Source organism: Limanda limanda, chromosome 7 (genome assembly GCF_963576545.1).
Source record: "Limanda limanda chromosome 7, fLimLim1.1, whole genome shotgun sequence".
Lineage (NCBI taxonomy): Eukaryota > Metazoa > Chordata > Actinopteri > Pleuronectiformes > Pleuronectidae > Limanda > Limanda limanda.
Window position 1 is genome coordinate 11928501 of NC_083642.1, and position 17873 is coordinate 11946373.

Consider the following 17873-nt stretch of genomic DNA (forward strand, 5'->3'; position numbering starts at 1 on the left):
AAGCAAGTCTTAACCTTCAAATATGCCTTTGAAAGAGTGAGGACCGATCAAAATGACCTAACTTTTCAAAAAATGTCCTCCCCCTGTAGGGTCATGAACTCACAAAAGGAAGTATACACACACACACACACACACACACACATCTTTCTGTGGGAGGACACTTACTGACTAATACATTCCCTAGCCCCTTTCCCTAACCATCCCAACTAAATGTATAACCCTAAACTAAACCTGATTCTAACCCTATCCCTAAAACCAAGTCTTAACACTGGAACAGTTCATTAAAAGTCAGAAAGTGAAGACTGGTCAAAATGTCACTCTGAAAGTGGAAGGTGCAAAATGGTCCTCACAAAGACATGTATACAAATACACACACACCCAGACGCATACATGCACAAAGGCACGTACACTCAACTTCCATTCATTGTGAATAGCAGAACCCTACACCTTGTACTTTTGCCTAATGAGGACACTCATGGGCATACTGCATTCTCTAGCTCCTTACCCTAACCTTAACCATCCAAACTAAACGCCTAATCCTTGCCCTGACCTAAACCTAATTCTATCCCTAATAATAATTCTCACTCCATAAGGTTTAGACTTAAAATAGTCCTCACAAAGAGATCTGTACAAGTACACACACACACACCTATTTTTACTGGGACCTAGCATTGACTTTCATTCATATAGGAACCTTATATCTTATCTGTACAAAGATCAATTCTGCATATCGCAAACCTAAACCTACCAGCTATTCACATATTGCCGCTAACCTTAGCCAGGACCTCAGAAGTTAAGTTCTCCTAATAACACACACACAGTAGATTAACGCCCAGAGGAGCGTCTGATGCTGTTATGTTCTGCTTATTTTGTTTACATTTCTGGGTAGCAGGAACTATAGGGTGGAGGATTAACGAGATATATTGACATTGATAGTTTATTACTTGTTAAGTCTTTTTTAACCAATGTTCAAATGTTACTTTTCCCCCCATATTTTTTCAACATTTTTATATTTTTCAAGACAAACCGAGGATTTCATAGACTAAATAATCAATTGAGTATTTTTAATCCATCCTGTAGTTTTTGTGTCATCATTCTAACCAACACTGTGTCTGCATTGGTGTCCTTCAACGAAACTCGTGATCTTGAAGAGCTTGAACTGCTGTATTTGATATTGGGCGACATCTAGTGGACATTGTCTACATTAACAGTTTTGCACAAATTACCCACTCACACATTGACATTACTAATAAAACATTGCTTTATACACGTCATAACATGGAGCAAATACAGTGACAAATTCAGTGCAACATCAAGCTGTGATACATATTTTGGTAAATATCCACCTCTCCAAGGTGAGAATCCACGGAGGAGTACACACACATGCTTTGGTTTCCCTGGATTCAGGCCTAAAGCCTAGTGACACATTTAATCAAATTAATCCCTGGGATAGAAGAACAGAAGTGAACACAATGAACTCACTCACCTTGTGTTGCTGGTACAAGATGCAGGGAGGATGTCTGGCCGCCTCCACTGGTGGTGGAAGCAGAAGCCTCAAAAGAAAAGTGAGTCATTTTGAGGCACATTGCTGCACCTGCCGGTTTTTATTCATCCAGGATTTTCCACGTCTCATCAGCATTCAATTTATATTGGGGTGTGAGATTAATTGACAGCAGCGACAGGGAATGGGTTGGGAAGACCAGGTTGGGCCAAATATAACTGGCTACGAGGCAGAGATATGTAAAACTATATGGTTTGTATAGTCAATGATAATAAAACAGCCCACCCTGCTTACCTTCACTAAGGGGGTTGTGTTGTGTTTAAGATACATTTATTTATCCCACACACATGCACACACATGCACAGGCACACTTATGCAAGGGGAAATTTAACCTCTGCTTTTAACCCATCTGGTGCAGGACACACAGAGCAGTGGGCAGCCGTGTACGGCGCGCGGGGAGAAGATGATAGGGGAGTAAGGTGCCTTGCTCAGGGGCACTAGACAGGGTAGGGAGAATCCTCTTGGATTCTGGTTCGACAGCAGAGTCGAACCAGAGACCTTTTTTGGACAGATCAATCCAGGTTCGTCTTTTTGTTGTTACTCCGTGGATTCGAACCAGAGACGAACCAGAGACCTTTTCTGCCCATAGTCCAAGTTTCTGCCACTAGTCCACCGCCTCTCCAAATGTCAGCAGGATTGTCAGCAGGATTAAGCAAAAATTACTGAATGGTTTTCCAAGAATTTAAGCAAGAGTGGACACTGCTTAAAGAAATAACCCAGTACATTTTATGGATAACCATTCTAGTTTGTCAATATTTTCTTAACATTGTTATATTTTTGAATGTTAGCCAGAAAAAACAAGACTTTAGAATAAGTTTATTTGGGCTTCAGGCATTTGATCTTATTCTCCGACATGTCAATGGATTATTAAAGTAAGTCATTGTCAGGCCAGTTGATTTGAACAATAATAGCTGGTTACAGGCTTCCTCTCATGATGGAATAACAGGATCTTGATAAAGTTTTCAGTATGTTATTTACCTCACACAAAAACAAAAGAGCAATTCCATAACCTTCACCTTTTATTACTTTTAATATAATTTCATATAAATGAGAACAATTTAGTTCTTAAAACAAGAATCTGACTCACAATCCCACTCTTAAACCACTCTACCAGATGCCAGAAGAAGGAGATGTCAGGTGAAGTTCTAAATCAGTGGGATTTATTTGAGATTATTCAAATTATGTAGAGTCCATTCACATAAAGTCAACTAGGGGGTTCAATCTCTACCATCAACCTCTTCAATTTAAGTTCTACCTCGACCCTAGGGTGCCAACACTGCCAAGGCCGGCCCTGCTTGAGCTGCTGTATTTGATATTGGGCGACATCTAGTGTCTACATCAGATTTTCACAAATGACGTCACTCACACACCACTATTAAAACACTGCTTTATATATTTAATAACATAGAACAAATACAGTGACAAATTCAGTGCAACATCAAACTGTAATAAATATTCCTCCCTTTAATTAAAAATCACCAAGAGGTGGTAATAAATAACACTCAAATAAATATTCATACAAATTAAATAATAAATATAAATAAACACAAGTTGGTTTGAGTTGTGAGGATAAGAGCCACAAGAGTTTTAATATTAAAGACCTTAGTTTTATACCTGAAGGACTGGCCTCCGACAGCCAGTGTGACAACTGATCTGTCTGATCAGTTTGGAACAGTCCTGCTTTTGCACTTGATGTGGCAAAGTCATTAAATAACAATTCATGATAAAAAGCCCAAGAACAGAACAATCAAACTCGATCTCACAAATAATATCCCTAAGGAAAACATTGATTGAGGACTATACTGATATGGCTTGTGACAACAGCCTATAACTCTATAACAATAAATAATGCTGACTTGCGACGGGGTCAGATGCCTTGTATAAATAAAATGGAAGGCAGGTAAGAAGGTTCATCTTTTACATAATGACTGACTGCATCTTTTCCAACTCTCCAATCCGTAACCACAGATATCTGTTGTACTAAATTGAGGGAGTGATATTATATTTAAGGCTACATTTAATAGAGAATAGCATTCATACACATGTATATCTTCTCGTAATGTATTATAAATAAAATGCGAGGAAACCAATGCATCTGACAGATATAAATCTGTATCAAAATTCAAGACAGATTTTAAGGAAAATGTCCAGGATGCTATGTTGTGCAATTTCCATTTCAACTACAACTTCCTCTGGTGTTGTAGAAAGGTTGTCAGGACTCACCAGCTTCATAGATGCAACAATGCCTCAGTCTTGATGATGCGTTGCGTTGTGTTATAATTAAAAAGGGCCGGCTATAGATCCTGGTGGAGGTCACTGTGTGAGAGAGGTTGGTAATGCTCCTCCAGGGTCGACTTAGCTTTGTGCCTCTGAGCAACTAGTCTCTGGTAGCGGACCTGCAATTGATGATCTGGGTCCACGTTTACCCAGCTGTTGGCCACCCACTTCACCCCACGCCTGACCGGGCAGTCGCCGTGCAGGGAATACTCATCTAAGTCGCCCATCCAACCTAGGGAAGGCATGGGAGAAGAAGAACGCCATTAAGGAAGGAGGGATGAGAGAAGTAGCTAATGGAGGGAGGTGAACAAATTCAGATATATTTCAACAATTAGACCCAATAAACTCCCGGAGATAGCGTCAGACCTTTTTCAGATAAATCCACCCTATCGTGATTGTAATATCAAGCGATATACTGGTGCTATTATGATGGAAGTGTCCACAATTTGATAAGTCGCAGAAAGCGAAAAGCCAGGAGAGAAACATGAAAATTAAAATGGAGAGAAAGGAAGACAGAAAAGGGCAGAAGAAGAGTGTTTTAAACTCATCCTTTCGAAGATGTATTCCCCTGTAAACTTTCACCTAATCATCTGCCTGCAAACTTCCTTTTCTCCCCAATTTTTTAGACAGATCCTTCATATGAGTAATTTTCTCACTTCGCTCACATCATTTATGTGGATGACATATTTTGAGATCAAGCTGATGACAGTAGAACTTAAATGTGGTAAGTTTTCACTTCTACAAAGTTAGAATCCACACAGAACTTGTGAGAAAAAAGTAAATTGACATGGGATTTGATTTTTATACATTAAAGGACCCCTGATCAAAATAATGTGATACAACTCTTTGCTCTTACCTCTACCATCAGAGAGATGGTTGTACCACAGGAGTGCTGTCCCCGCGGTTGGTTTTATTCTCAGGTTCCCTCTGCCACATGTCTCCTGGGTGTCTATCAAATCAACTCCATCCTGGCCCAGTGCCTAGGACACACAAAACTGTAAGCGCCTCATGTCCAATCATTTGTTTTGGCACACTTTGCTCACGTAGGTGTCAGATTCCTTGTCATGTCTTTGTCTTATCAGCAACATTCAGGTCATGTACGTTTGTCATCATTTCACAGCAGAAAAAAGAAAAGCAGGGTTGGGACTGTTTATGACTTCCCACTAACCTGCTCGTCATAGGTACGATTGTCTGCCACAGGAAAGGAGGTCTCACCACCTTCCTCTGCGGAGCTGAGGTAGAACGACACAGTAAGATACCTAGAAAAACAAAACAAGGAAGAAAGTGAGTTTGAAGATGAGAGTGTCTCTCACAAAACCCTTAAGAGAAGTTATACTGTTTAAAAGGAAGGATTTGTTTTGAGAAACAGGTGGGAAACAAATTATGCCCAATACTGATTATAATCTCAGGAATCATACAATTCCTACACAAAAATCCACAAATACATACAGAGGAATATTGTATTATTTATTATAAACGTATATATGATTAGTAGATAAGATGAAAATGAAAAGGTAAGATAATTTGGAGATTATTCAAATGATCTGCAGATGACTAAACTGTGAAAACTTTTCAAAATGTTCAGTAGAAAAACAGCACGTGTCATACCTGCAGGAGACCTCTGTGAGGGCAGATGTGTTTCCTGCCAGTCGCGTGTGTGCACATGTCGTCTCTGAATGGGAACGGCTGCTGTCATGGTGGGCATTACTGAAGTCTCCGTGCTCATAGCGAATCACCTGCAGTGGCTCAGTCAGTTCAACCAGCGCAGGGGGGAGACGTGTCAGACTGATTAATCTGGATAAAAGAGATATGGGGGTAAAATAGTATGTTATCAAATATGAGTGTAAGGGGTGCTAACAACATGACTGTGTGTGTTTGTGTGTGTGTGTGTGTGTGTGTGTGTGTGTGTATATTTACCTGTTTCTGAGTGTTTGCAGCACGTGGTGGGATCCCAGACCTTGATAAAGCCACGTGTGTTTGTTTCTCTGTTTGAACTGACTCCGGAGCTTTCCAATTTGCTGTTGTCCTGGACTTTGCGACATATCATAAACACGTCTAAAGTCTTCCAAGGTCAGCAACCCTGCCAAACACAGTCACAAACACCATCTAAAAAAAAAGACCAACTCATAAATACGGCTATTAAGTGACCCCTGGGAAATTATTAAACCAGTCTTCCACGATTCCAATTAAATCTCGAATTCTTGGACAATGTAGTGACGAGTAAGTTATGACAGCTCGTTTCTCTCTTTTCCTCTCTTCCTCCCCTCTTTGACGGACCCTGTGTTGTTACTCTCAGCTGAGTGAACTTTTGGCCCCCGTCACTTCCTCTGGGGGACCGCGCCCCAGCCGCAACAATAGCTCCGGGGTACCAGAGGAGAGGTGACCGGAGAGGGGAAAGATTAACGAAAGAGCGTGGAGGTGGGAGCTGGGGGATACAGGGGATCCGGGGGGAGGAATTAAGAGAAGGGGCTGGAGAATAATCAGCCTTTAATGAGTTAGGATGAGGCACATCCGGACTGTAATGTGTACAAAACTGTGTCACCCCTCTTCCGGCCTTGCCACTCACAAAGACTTGCACGCAATCACAGCAACCAATCAGCAGCTTACTGTGTTCAAAAGAACACCGCTGCAAGAACTCTCACACATACTGTTTAACAGAAGGATATTAATCCAGTATATTTATATACTTAAATCTGACATTATCTTCATCTTGAACAACTGAATTTACTGATTGCAGGAAAAATAAAACTGAAAAAAGTTGTCTTTTGAAAGCACAGAAGTTGGACCAGAACAAACTTCAGCTAACTGCTAAATATCATTAGAACCCATACAAACCAACAATAAAAAAAAGGAGAAGGTGAAAACAAAACCTCTGTAGAAAACTTTCTACCCAAAACTGAGCTTCACAGATGTTAAGTACTTTTTCAAAACTGTACTGCAAAGCAGCCTAAAATGTACTGACTCACACACAAACCCCAAGAGCACAAACCTGCTGGACGAGCTTCTAGACCAGTGAGTATCTGCCGTAAGTTGTCTGGGCTCAACCATGTTCCATCTCGAGAACGTGAGTGACTCACAATCTGGAGAAGAGACCAGAATGTTTATCTCAAATTAACAGAAATTCATAACATTGTTGAGACAGTTCAAGTAATTATTCATCACTTGGGATCTTTTCAGGAAATCTATTTCCTCTCAGCTTGTTTGACTGTATCTTCTCACCTCCTGCTTCTGCAGCAGCCTGTCCTGGTTTAGGTCCAACAGACTGAAGACCTCCTCTGTGCTGATAGAAAGTAGTGGCTGGTTGGACTCCTCTTGTCCCTGGACTGGTGACGATGTCTGGCTCTCCATCAGACCCTTGAGCTGAGCCAGTTGCACCACCACACGGCATTCTTCCTCTGACAGGAAGCCAGGGATCTCTGGTGAGAACAGGAAAAAGACAATAGCGGCAAACGTTAGAAAAAACTGCTGCTTTGTGTAATTAGATAATCTCAATCCCTCTCAAAGATGCTAATTTCAAAAAGGAACACATTTATTTCACATTACTCATTCATTCAATGCACACAATGTGATTTCCTGTTGCAAATTATATGGAGCCTGTGGAGGTTTAGCCAAGGAGAGACAGAATAAAGTAAACACATCTTAATTTCTAATTTTTTAAAGCACTGAACAACTATATCACACAACAAAACTTTCCTGAATACAGTCATTAAACTGAAAGGTCCATATTTTCAGAATAGCCACCAACCGTGAGTCTACCCAGACAAGATGGCTTATAGAGATAAGGCGTAATCAAAAGAATCGTAACATCTGAATGCATAAAGGAGGATGGACAAGACAGATAAATTGCACTGTAGAGATCATATTTTTGTTTACAGCACATCAACATCATTGGCATAGGTCGTTGGCTCTCATCACCAAAGTCTCTCCAAGTTGACATCTTCTTTTGTCTTCGATTTTTGTGTTATCCACACACCAACTTGCTTGCTAATGTATTCTCACATGGGCACACTTGGACATTCTCCAGAGTGTTTACTAGGGGGCTGGCAGTAGAAACTCTGAATAATATTAAGTATAGTTCAGTGCACGTCTGAAAGGAGCGTTTAAGTTTTATTACAACCTCTGGTGACATACAACTACAAGTGTATTGCATTTGCATTATACCTGAAATGGTGAATGAATGAGTGAGGGGCCTTTAAGTGGATTAAAATATGTGTGTTAACAGTGCTGGTTTGATCTGTCAGACAACAAAGCCTTTCAGGGTGATGGAGCAATTTGGAGATGCTTTGATCAGTGTATGCTAATAATCGTATGATCTGGATGAGGAGTCCCCAAAGGGATGAGAAGAGCTTAATATAAGGACTTAATATCAGTGTGGTAAAAGGAAGCTAAAGCACATGACATGTGGCTTAATATGAATACCTCTCATTCCCACATATTTTAAGCGAAGGAAATTTATTTACGCCATACAGTTCATTTAGGCCAGGGATGCCAGGGTGAAATTGGACAGGGGGCCAGATTTTTTCAAGCAAGACCTCAGGGGGCCGGATTACACTTTCGGACTGAAAAGGCCAAACACTGACTCAACACATGGATAGGTAGGTTATTTGAAATTATTCATGAAGGCCTACACATCAATAAGAAATTGCATCGGCACCAAAATAGCCTCACAATGAGGCCTAAAATTACATAGCCTAAAGCAGGAGACAGTTACCCTCTAAAAACGTTACATTTTCCTATCCATGCAAGTAGCCTACATTTATAAATTAGAAATGCAACAAAATAGACTAGGTGCCAACAAAACACATTTCCTATAAATAACAAAAGTGTAAACTGTTAATTACTTTTATTATATTTATTGAAGGCTTGCACATGAAAACAAGTCAATGCAAAATAACGCCAATTAAAAGAAGGCCAGGCCAAGTAGGCCTAAACGAGTCACAGAAAGAAAGCGCCAGAATAAAGTAGTCCAACATTAGACCATGTGATTGAATATCCAGTAGGAATTAGTAAAACAAAACGGTTCTTGAAAAAATAGGCAAATATGAGCTATCTAAAAACTAAATTGGCTCAATAACAGATGAGGCACATTAACTTTGCCAGTCATCACCAGTCACCAACCCATATTTCCACACACCCATGTGCCTTTATGGCACTAGCCTGGCTATCAGTCAACCCCAGCCCCTTTTATTCCCTCCCCCCCATATCACACTGGAAATTATAAAATATATCATACTCTCTGTATATTCTTTGTATACATAAGTCTATATACACATATTTATACATGTGTACATGTTATAATTACTATTATTATATCACTATTACTATTATTAGTATATATACTGTTGCTGCCATTATTACTATATACTGCTTTTATATTGGTATAATTACTATCATATATAAATATATATTATGTTATATTATATACTATATATACTGTACTATTCTTATATACTGTCTAACAATAACATTACCATCTGTTTTTTATTCTTTCTACCTCAATATTTTTTATTTTATTCTATTGTATTGTATTGTATTCAAATGTACCGGCTGCTATGACAACTTAATTTCCCTTCGGAAAGTTCTCTCTCTCTCTCTCTCTCTCTCTCTCTCTCTCTCTCTCTCTCTCTCTCTCTCTCTCTCTCTCTCTCTCTCTCTCTCTCTCTCTCTCTCTCTCTCTCTCTCTCTCTCTCTCTCTCTCTTTCTCTCTTTCTCTCTTTCTCTCTTTCTCTCTTTCTCTCTCTCTCTCTCTCTCTCTCTCTCTCTCTCTCTCTCTCTATCCATCTATCAACACTCGTCTTCTTCCTCCACTTCCTCATTCACCCCTGACACGCCAACGAACCAGCCAATGAGAGCCTGTCATCCCACACAGCCATTGGTCAAGAACTGTCACATGTCCGACCCCGACCTATTCACAGACACTCAGGACATCTCAGTACTTATTCAACACGGTGTACTTAGCGGAACATTCATAACAACCACATATCAAGCAGTCGAACAGAACAGAACTCAACTATCAGTTCGTTACAATATGTATTAAAATAAAACGAACCTTCGTGTGTATCTCGACATTTGGAGAATACGGCTTGCTGTTTCTGTAGCGATGATGCTAGCTCGTTTAGCTTTTGAGTCCGGAGTTGCCCTGTGTACTCGCCGTATTTCTCGGCGTGGGTCTCGTAGTGTCGTTTGATGTTGTACTCCTTTAGTACAGCCACTTGTTGACGACAGATAAGACACACGGGTTTGCCTCCTACTTCCCAAAAGAAATAATTTTCTCTCCATCTATCCTGAAAGATGCGAGCTTCAGTGTCGACCTTCCTCTTCTTTGACAACATCTCGATCAGCACTACCGGCGCTGCTGCAGCTGAGGCGGGCAGCAGCAACAGACCAACTAACGGAGTCCACCGAAAATTTTAATTTTTTTTTTTTTTTTAAATTCCATCAAAATTAAATTAAAATTTATATTCTCCCCTTATCACCCTCGGGCCGGATGTGATGTACAGTCGGGCCGGGTCCGGCCCGCGGGCCGTAACCCTGGCATCACTGATTTAGGCTATAACAAGCCAAAGCTATTCCCTTCTGTCACTCCCTAGTGGGTCATTTGTGTTGTGGCCTACATCCCACTAGGAGGCATAATGAGTGATGACACTTAACTTCCCAAAGGAAGATAGGAACAGCGCTGACTTCTGGGACACAGTAATTGGCAATATCAATTACTTTAAAGAAGTAACAGAATCAGAACTTGGTGTACTCTTTTTATTTTAAACCTATTTATTATTAGACCATGCTGTTCCATTTCTCTATTTTGGTCTCCTGAGAATGAGATTCCTGTACCTGGATTATTTCTTTTAGGTCTGCATGGGTTTGCTAGAACATACTGAAGGTCATATTTTATTTTATCTCTTCTATCAGAATCTTTAAAACGTGTGTGAAGGCAGTAGTGTTTCATGTCTCCCTTCCATCGACCTTTCTACGTCTGTTACTCATTAACCCTCTTAATAAAAGGCTTCCGGCCTGTACAGTAGAGGCCTTGTTTATCGCCCGTGTCTTTTACACCGTACCCACTTGGTTAATCCCTATTGTCCAGTCGGCCCTCATTAATCTGGATAACTGATATGAATGAGGGGGGACTGAGCCTCTCTCTCTCTCCCTTCCCTCCCACCATCGTCTCTCTTTCTCCCCCGGAAAGGAAGTGACCTGCTTGTCTGAACAGGAATCAGGCCATGGCTTCACAGCAAGACAGCACCAATTTTGTTGGAAAAAAACACACACACACACACACACGCACGCGCACACACACACACACACACACACACACACACACACACACACACACACACACACACACACACACACACACACACACACACACACACACACACACACACACACACACACACACACACACACACACACACACACACACACACACTCTCTGTGTTTGGAGGCAGGTCTAACAGGTCCTGTCACTTTGAGAGATTTTTTCTGCTGATTAATTTCTCTAACATGGTCATATTTTTGCTGCGACTTGGGGGAAGATTAACTGTGTCCTCACTATTAGGGGCACCTTCAATCTCTCAAAAGAAGCAAATCTCTCTCAGCAGCGGAGGTGGGTGAGAAAATAAAGGGTCAGGGGGGGGGGGGGACAAAGCAGTTGAGTGTGGTTTGGAAAGGGGGTGAAGGAGTTTCACTGCACGATTGCAAGACGCTTGGCATAGGGTATCCAAACGCAAAATCATCCACATTAGCAACCTTGAACTCTCTCAAACACTCTTAAATCTGCTCATAAATACGAGTGGACCTAGATCTCTTATAACCATTTAATGTGTGCCCCGCCCCTTCTCCCGGCTGGTCTCGACACCTCCCCTTAACCCTTCCTATGCAAATGTAATCACTGCCCACTATAAATACACCTATTCTGTCACTCTCTCCTGCACTGCTACACAGGAGTCTGTTTTTTACTCAAGAGACACATTGCAGGATTTCTCCTACTTTCTAACTGTGCTATCAGGATGACTTCAGTGCTCTGCCCTCATTTTAGCTCCAGAAAGTGCTTCCTTTCAGCCTTGGCACTACTTCTCCTTCTGCTTGCGGGGCCTAGCAGCACATTGGCTATTGGTCCTGGTGCTGGTAGAGCAAGGGCAGGACTTGAGGGACGAGACAGAGCGAGAACTGGCGGTAGGGTTAGATCTGGGGTAAAAGACAAAGCAAGTATAGAGGGCAACCCTGAAACTGGATTTGGAAATACTCGTGTTACTAGACCAGGAGCTGCAGCAGGAAGAGCTGGTGAGGAGGACTCTGGTGCTAATGCCGGACTCAGATCCATGCTTTCTATAGGAGATGGTGGACTATGGGAGCCCCGCAGTTCCTCTCGATGCGTGCCCATCCCAGCCGGCATGGCCTTGTGCCAAAACATTGGTTATGACTCTATGAGGATGCCCAACCTGCTGGGACACGACTCTCCAGCTGAGGCCGTACAACAGAGTGCCAGTTGGTTGCCACTTCTAGCAAGAGAGTGCCACCCCGACGCCCGCATCTTTCTCTGCTCTCTATTCGCTCCCATCTGCCTTGACAGGTAAGTGTAATTACAATATATAATATTTTTTATTTCCTGTAACCATATATTGTCAACCTCTTCAAGTCACACTGACTTTTTGTGTGTTTAAATGAAAAATAAATGTTGATATTGTTAAAGTGTAGTACTTTGAGTTCCAGAGTAAAACCCCCATTGCTGAGGGCAAAGAATTGCCAGCTTTAATTAGAATATTAGACTAGATTAATTACAAAGCTACATAGAAGCAGGATTATCTAGGGTGAAGACCCCTTTGAAAGCTATGCAAATGTGTGTCAGTCTCTGGGGAGAGGCCCTAGTTTCACACACAAACCAAGCTGTTAAAGGACTATAATCTCCTTTTAGTCACAGTAGCACCTCCCTGACTGAGAAACAAAAACAAGGAACCAAATGGCATCTAATCAAGTGTTGTTGTTTGTTCTCTAACACTTCACTATTGATTCATACCCTTTCATCCATTCAGCACTGCCCATGCTCCCTCTCCATTTCTACTTTATCAGGTTCATATCACCCTGCAGAAGTTTGTGCGAGTCTGTACGGGACAGCTGTGCACCGATCATGAGTTGCTATGGCTACCCCTGGCCAGAAATTCTACGTTGTGACCAGTATCCTGCAGACCATCTTATGTGTATCTCCTCCATTACCAACACCACTGTCCACACAAGCGGGCGGAGAGGTTAGACATTGACTACACACATTCAAATGGCTGAGCTGACTTCAATAATCAGCCGATTTAATTAGTAGTTTAAATATTTCAGTGCCTCTGGCGAGCTGCCGTGACTGTGAACTGGAGGAGGCCTCCTCTTCAAGAGATACTCTGGAGACTTTTTGTAAGAGTGATTTTGGTGAGTATCTGTATTCTTTCACCTCTTTACCTGAATATGTTGTATATGTTTTTCAATAATTCAGTACAACAAATAATAGACAAGAGTTTTGTCTTTATCTGTTTACCCAGTTGTGAAACTGCGTCTAACGCGGCTCAAGTACAGTCCTGGAAGCCTGTCACAGTTCTCACTGGCTGCCAAACTGGATGTTCTGAAGCATGGACCCCTGTTAGGTGGGCAGATACGCTCGCACATTGAGCTGTGGCTAGAGAGGGACGCCACCTGTGTAAGGAACATGACAAGACAACATCCCCAAGGCGGCAACTTCCTAGTGACAGGCTCGGTGCAGGGGGGGCGCATGGTGGTAAATAAGGCTTATGCCTGGCAAAGACGGGACAAGAAACTGATGGGAGCTGCGCGCAAATGGAAACAGCACAGATGCAGGAGCTAAGATAATGTGTTCATTTAGAGAATTAACTGAAAGAACTGAATTGTAAAGAAGACCAATTGTGAATAAACAGCTGCGGTTAAAGGAAGCATATATACGATTTAACCATGAGCAAATGACTGTAAATACTTCTTGTTCTAGTCTTTACAAAAAATGTTCAGACTTCTGTGTGTGTATGGAAGAGGTAATATGCAATATGCTGGTCACAAAGGAGCTCATGGAGTATCAACACTGCCTCTCAGGCAATGGGGGTCAGAGAAAGAAAAGGTGTAAAGGTAGAAAATGTACAGTATCTGTGAAGTTCAAGTAAATATTGCTGGTCTATATTTGTATGACTTTGATATCAATTAAACGTTGTTCTCTGAAGCCTGATGAATCCTTTATTCATCTCATCCAAAGACCACATTTTACTTACCAAATAACAGAGGTTTTAAGCTCAGTGTCCTCATCTCGTGCGAACTGTGTGGGACAAGGGATACCTGCTGAACATGTCCAACCTGCAGAGGTACAGGAGACATTATCAACACAATGAGTACATAGGGATTCAGATCATAGGCTGTTTATCATGCATGCACATTATTGTTGCAGTGACAATGGCTTTAAAGCATGTATTGGGGGTGGAAGTAAGCAATTAATCCTTAAACTGAGTCCATTTATTTACTGTACTGACATAGGGCTCAGCGGTATGTCCCAGATTTATATCAAGATAAAGATTTTCATATCGATAATAAATATCCTGATAAATGTTTAATTATGATTTTCTTTAGGTTTAAAGACTGTTTTTTTCGGGTCTTGAGAGACAGTGGTGATTTAAAACTTGTATTCATGGAAAGAGAATGAGAAACACTTGATAAACAGCAAAACATTTTGCAAATCTGAGTAAGTAATTTCAGAATATAGTAAAAAAAAAGGTGAACACCAAGCATAAGCAATGTATAGATTTATAGTGGACCTTTGCTATTAGTAAATCCAGTAGTGTTTAGTAGCCTTTTCTTTCCAAACGCTTACTTGATGTTCGCTAGTGTGTTTAATATCAGTACCCATGCTTATACCAGGGTAACACACTGCACTGTGGGACTCTTTCCATCAGTGAAGTGCCAGTGGCAAACAGCCTTGCCCTGAATCGATGCCACTTTTCTTACCCGTATTCCCTCGATGCGAGGCAGACTGACACTTTGACTGTGGTCCTGCACATGCAGCTCTGGGGGGGCCGGGGCAGGCGGGGGCAGGGAGCTGTCACCCCCGCCGGGACCCCCTGGTGCCGAGGGGGTCTCAGCGGCGCTCACCAGCTCCCCGGGGCCGTTGTTGTAGTGCACGTAGAGCAGCAGGGCGATGACATTCAGGATGTACACATGGAAGAAGACCATGACCACCACGAAGTAGGCCCGAGAGCAGACACTGCTCCTCTCGATGTGCAGCCGAGTGGCGCGTTTGGGGGGTTTGAAGGGGAGCAGTGATGGGTTCTCGCTGCCGTCGGACTCCCCCTCTTCTTCCACCCCCTCCTCTTCCTCCTGTTCCAACATATCGTCTTCAATGTCTTCCATTTTCAAACGGTTGCTAATAAATCAGAATGGAAACCTGGGGGTGTCTATTTACTGGGTAACGTCCCTTTACGCCTAGCTGCGATGACGCTAACAAAGCTAGCTAGCTACGGGTCCAGCCCCACCACACACCTCCGGCTGCTTCGATACACACCGCCGCTGTGGATCCTGCTTTTACCCACTGAAACAAACCAGGCCCGGGGGGAGAAACGGGTACGGCACCGGTCCTTTCCTTTTATGAATGAATGTGTCATCGTTATCTAAAGTCCCTTAATCTCCTGTTAGCTCACTGGGCAGGAGCGCTGCCCCTGACAACCTGCCTAACAACCATAGCTAACAACACGCCATGCTAACAACAAGAGGGGAAAGCTAACGACTGCAGAGGGGGCGCTGCTCCCGCTCCAGGTAACCGCTAGCGGCCTCTAGCGGTCGACGCCACAGGGGAAAAAAACAACCTGGATGACGAAGTAGGTGTTTATCAGTCACACAAGAAGAGGAAAATGTACTCTTCTTTTCTTTATTGATAACTACGAATTATACCATAATAAGAAGCTTTAATACAAGTAAAATCAAGTGTTTTTTGTTTTAATTAAATGTTTATAAAGTCAGAAAACAGTTAAAAATACCAGAGGCTATTATCCAGGAATGTTCAGTTGACATTCATGTAAGGCAAAAATAGTTGATGATAATCATCAAAAGATGAACATTATTATCACTGAATAATGTTCTTCCGATCAACTTTAATCAAAAGATCATGTAATGGTTTCATCTTCAAATGGAGAGACTGCGAATTACATAAACCATCAGCTAAATGCTTTCTTATTCCACAGAAATTATTTGTAGAAATATCAGTATCTTGTGATAACTCAAATACTATATTACAGAAGTATAATTAGCTAAGATGTAGTTACTGTTTTGACATGGCTTATTATAACAGTATTAAGCCTATTTTGTATCGTAAATAGAGGAGTTTATTTTAAGTTACATAGACTGTGCAATCAGTTGTGCATCTTTGTCCATTACAACAGTCTTGAAATAAATCCAACCTTCATGGTTATGATGTTGTGTTTAAATTGTTTGGGAGAGATGTTGATTGAACCTGCTCATCCTATGGTCATTTTGAAGACGTAGTTTTGGCCTCACTGTAGTGCAACAAAAAGTACCACAAGGAAAATCCTTGAAACATCACCTATTTTCAATAAAATCTGAACATCATAAACACAAGGGCTGTTGTGTTAGACTGCATCGATCCCCTTTTAGCTCATAGTTATATTACCCTACATTTAATTTAATGGTTTGCCCCTAAAACGACTTAAATTAAGAAAAATATGTTTAGTCTAAAAAAAATACCAGAATCGGCTGTATTTCTAGATCCGCTGATTCATACTTATTTACAGCTTTACATCCAGAATACATTGCTTTGAGTAGAGATGTGCTCTTACCTAAATTATCTACTGAACCAGCTCAGTTACTGTATGTTTCATCACATTTCTGAAGTAATTGAGTATATACTTCTTTTATTGATTCATAAAATGTACATGATATCTTTTTCTAATTCTCTTCATCTCTAGCTGCAAATTCAGGAAAAAGCTGAAAGTAGCTCTGTTGGATTTTCTCCACTGAATGACTTGAGCTTAATGAATGAAAACATGCTACTGTTGTTCACATGAACCACAAGGTGGCGCTGAAGACCAGCTCTCCTCATCGACTGTGTTTGCTGTGTCATCTGTGTGACTGTCGAGGTAATTGTTGGGGATTCAGGTGATCCCTCTGGAAGGAAAAATAATAATTTGGTTTCATCCACTATTATTTTATGAAACACAAGAAAAAAAAAAAACTTAAAGCATTTTATGTGGAAATCTTGGTATAATCTCCTCACAGTAGTCACCCAATAGCCATTTTACAGGCCATCAAAAGAAAATCATCCTGTTTTAATCTCATGTCCTCCTGATTCATTTAAACCTTGTGCTATTGTTACTCAAGTTGATGCCGCGTAAGCACTGGTGGGTCCTGGTGTTACTGTCTTATTTCCATAATCTTTTGAAACCATGCATTATTCAGCAGGACATTTTCTCTGAGGTGCATATTTAGATGAAAAGGAGCTGAGGTAATGAGGGCTAATTTCCCCGGTGACACTGAACCCCCCCACAAAAGTGAATCTATTCGACCCCCCTTTTGTATATAGACACACACACACACACACACACACTTGACTTCCATTCATTTTAGACAGCCTAACCAAAACCCTATCCCTAACCAATCAACAATGCCTGTTTGCCTCATTAGAGACCAGCCTCTGATCCCCATGAGGTCACCTGGTCCTGATATGGTAATGGTTTGTAGTGGGGAAAAGAAGGTTACAAAAACACACGAGTACACACAAACACACACACATGCAGGTTTGCACAGCTTTCATTATCAGGACTTTGCTTTGTCGACCAGGACCCGAACTGAAACTACCCACAATTCACATCTTATCCCGAACCCTTTAACCAGGACCAATCAGCAATGACGATTTGCCTCTTTGGTGACCGGACATTGCCCCCCCTCTAAAAAAGTAACACGCACACCCCTTGCGGTGTTTTCCGGGATCACGCCACTGCTTCCACTCGGGATCCACCTCTACCTCCACCACCACCAGCACCACCAGCAG

At 41.6% G+C, this 17873-nt stretch overlaps 2 protein-coding genes across 2 annotated transcripts; one reads left to right on the top strand and one right to left on the bottom strand.

Annotated features, from left to right (window-relative positions):
• Positions 1-2997: 2997 nt before the first annotated feature.
• Positions 2998-15521, bottom strand: LOC133005366 (transmembrane prolyl 4-hydroxylase-like). Its single transcript, XM_061075028.1, has 9 exons — positions 14822-15521; positions 14095-14176; positions 7058-7254; positions 6828-6918; positions 5756-5918; positions 5447-5632; positions 5007-5097; positions 4695-4818; positions 2998-4070 (listed from the first exon to the last, which is right to left on the bottom strand). Exons 1-9 carry the CDS (start codon positions 15221-15223, stop codon positions 3856-3858), a joined length of 1551 nt encoding a protein of 516 aa, XP_060931011.1. The 5' UTR covers positions 15224-15521; the 3' UTR covers positions 2998-3855.
• LOC133005808 (secreted frizzled-related protein 5) lies at positions 12217-13682 on the top strand. The gene is made up of 4 exons (XM_061075600.1): positions 12217-12410; positions 12908-13083; positions 13166-13252; positions 13363-13682. Exons 1-4 carry the CDS (start codon positions 12232-12234, stop codon positions 13680-13682), a joined length of 762 nt encoding a protein of 253 aa, XP_060931583.1. The 5' UTR covers positions 12217-12231.
• Positions 15522-17873: the final 2352 nt, after the last annotated feature.

Coding starts and splice junctions, on each gene's coding strand:
- LOC133005366 (XM_061075028.1), bottom strand. CDS start 15,223: ATGGAAGACATTGAAGACGATATGTTGGAACAGGAGGAAGAGGAGGGG. Junction 6,919..7,057: donor GGCTGCTGCAGAAGCAGGAG/GTGAGAAGATAC, acceptor TCTCTTCTCCAG/ATTGTGAGTCACTCACGTTC. Junction 4,071..4,694: donor CCATCTCTCTGATGGTAGAG/GTAAGAGCAAAG, acceptor TGCCTTCCCTAG/GTTGGATGGGCGACTTAGAT.
- LOC133005808 (XM_061075600.1), top strand. CDS start 12,232: ATGGCCTTGTGCCAAAACATTGGTTATGACTCTATGAGGATGCCCAAC. Junction 13,084..13,165: donor CCACACAAGCGGGCGGAGAG/GTTAGACATTGA, acceptor TAAATATTTCAG/TGCCTCTGGCGAGCTGCCGT. Junction 13,253..13,362: donor TTTTTGTAAGAGTGATTTTG/GTGAGTATCTGT, acceptor CTGTTTACCCAG/TTGTGAAACTGCGTCTAACG.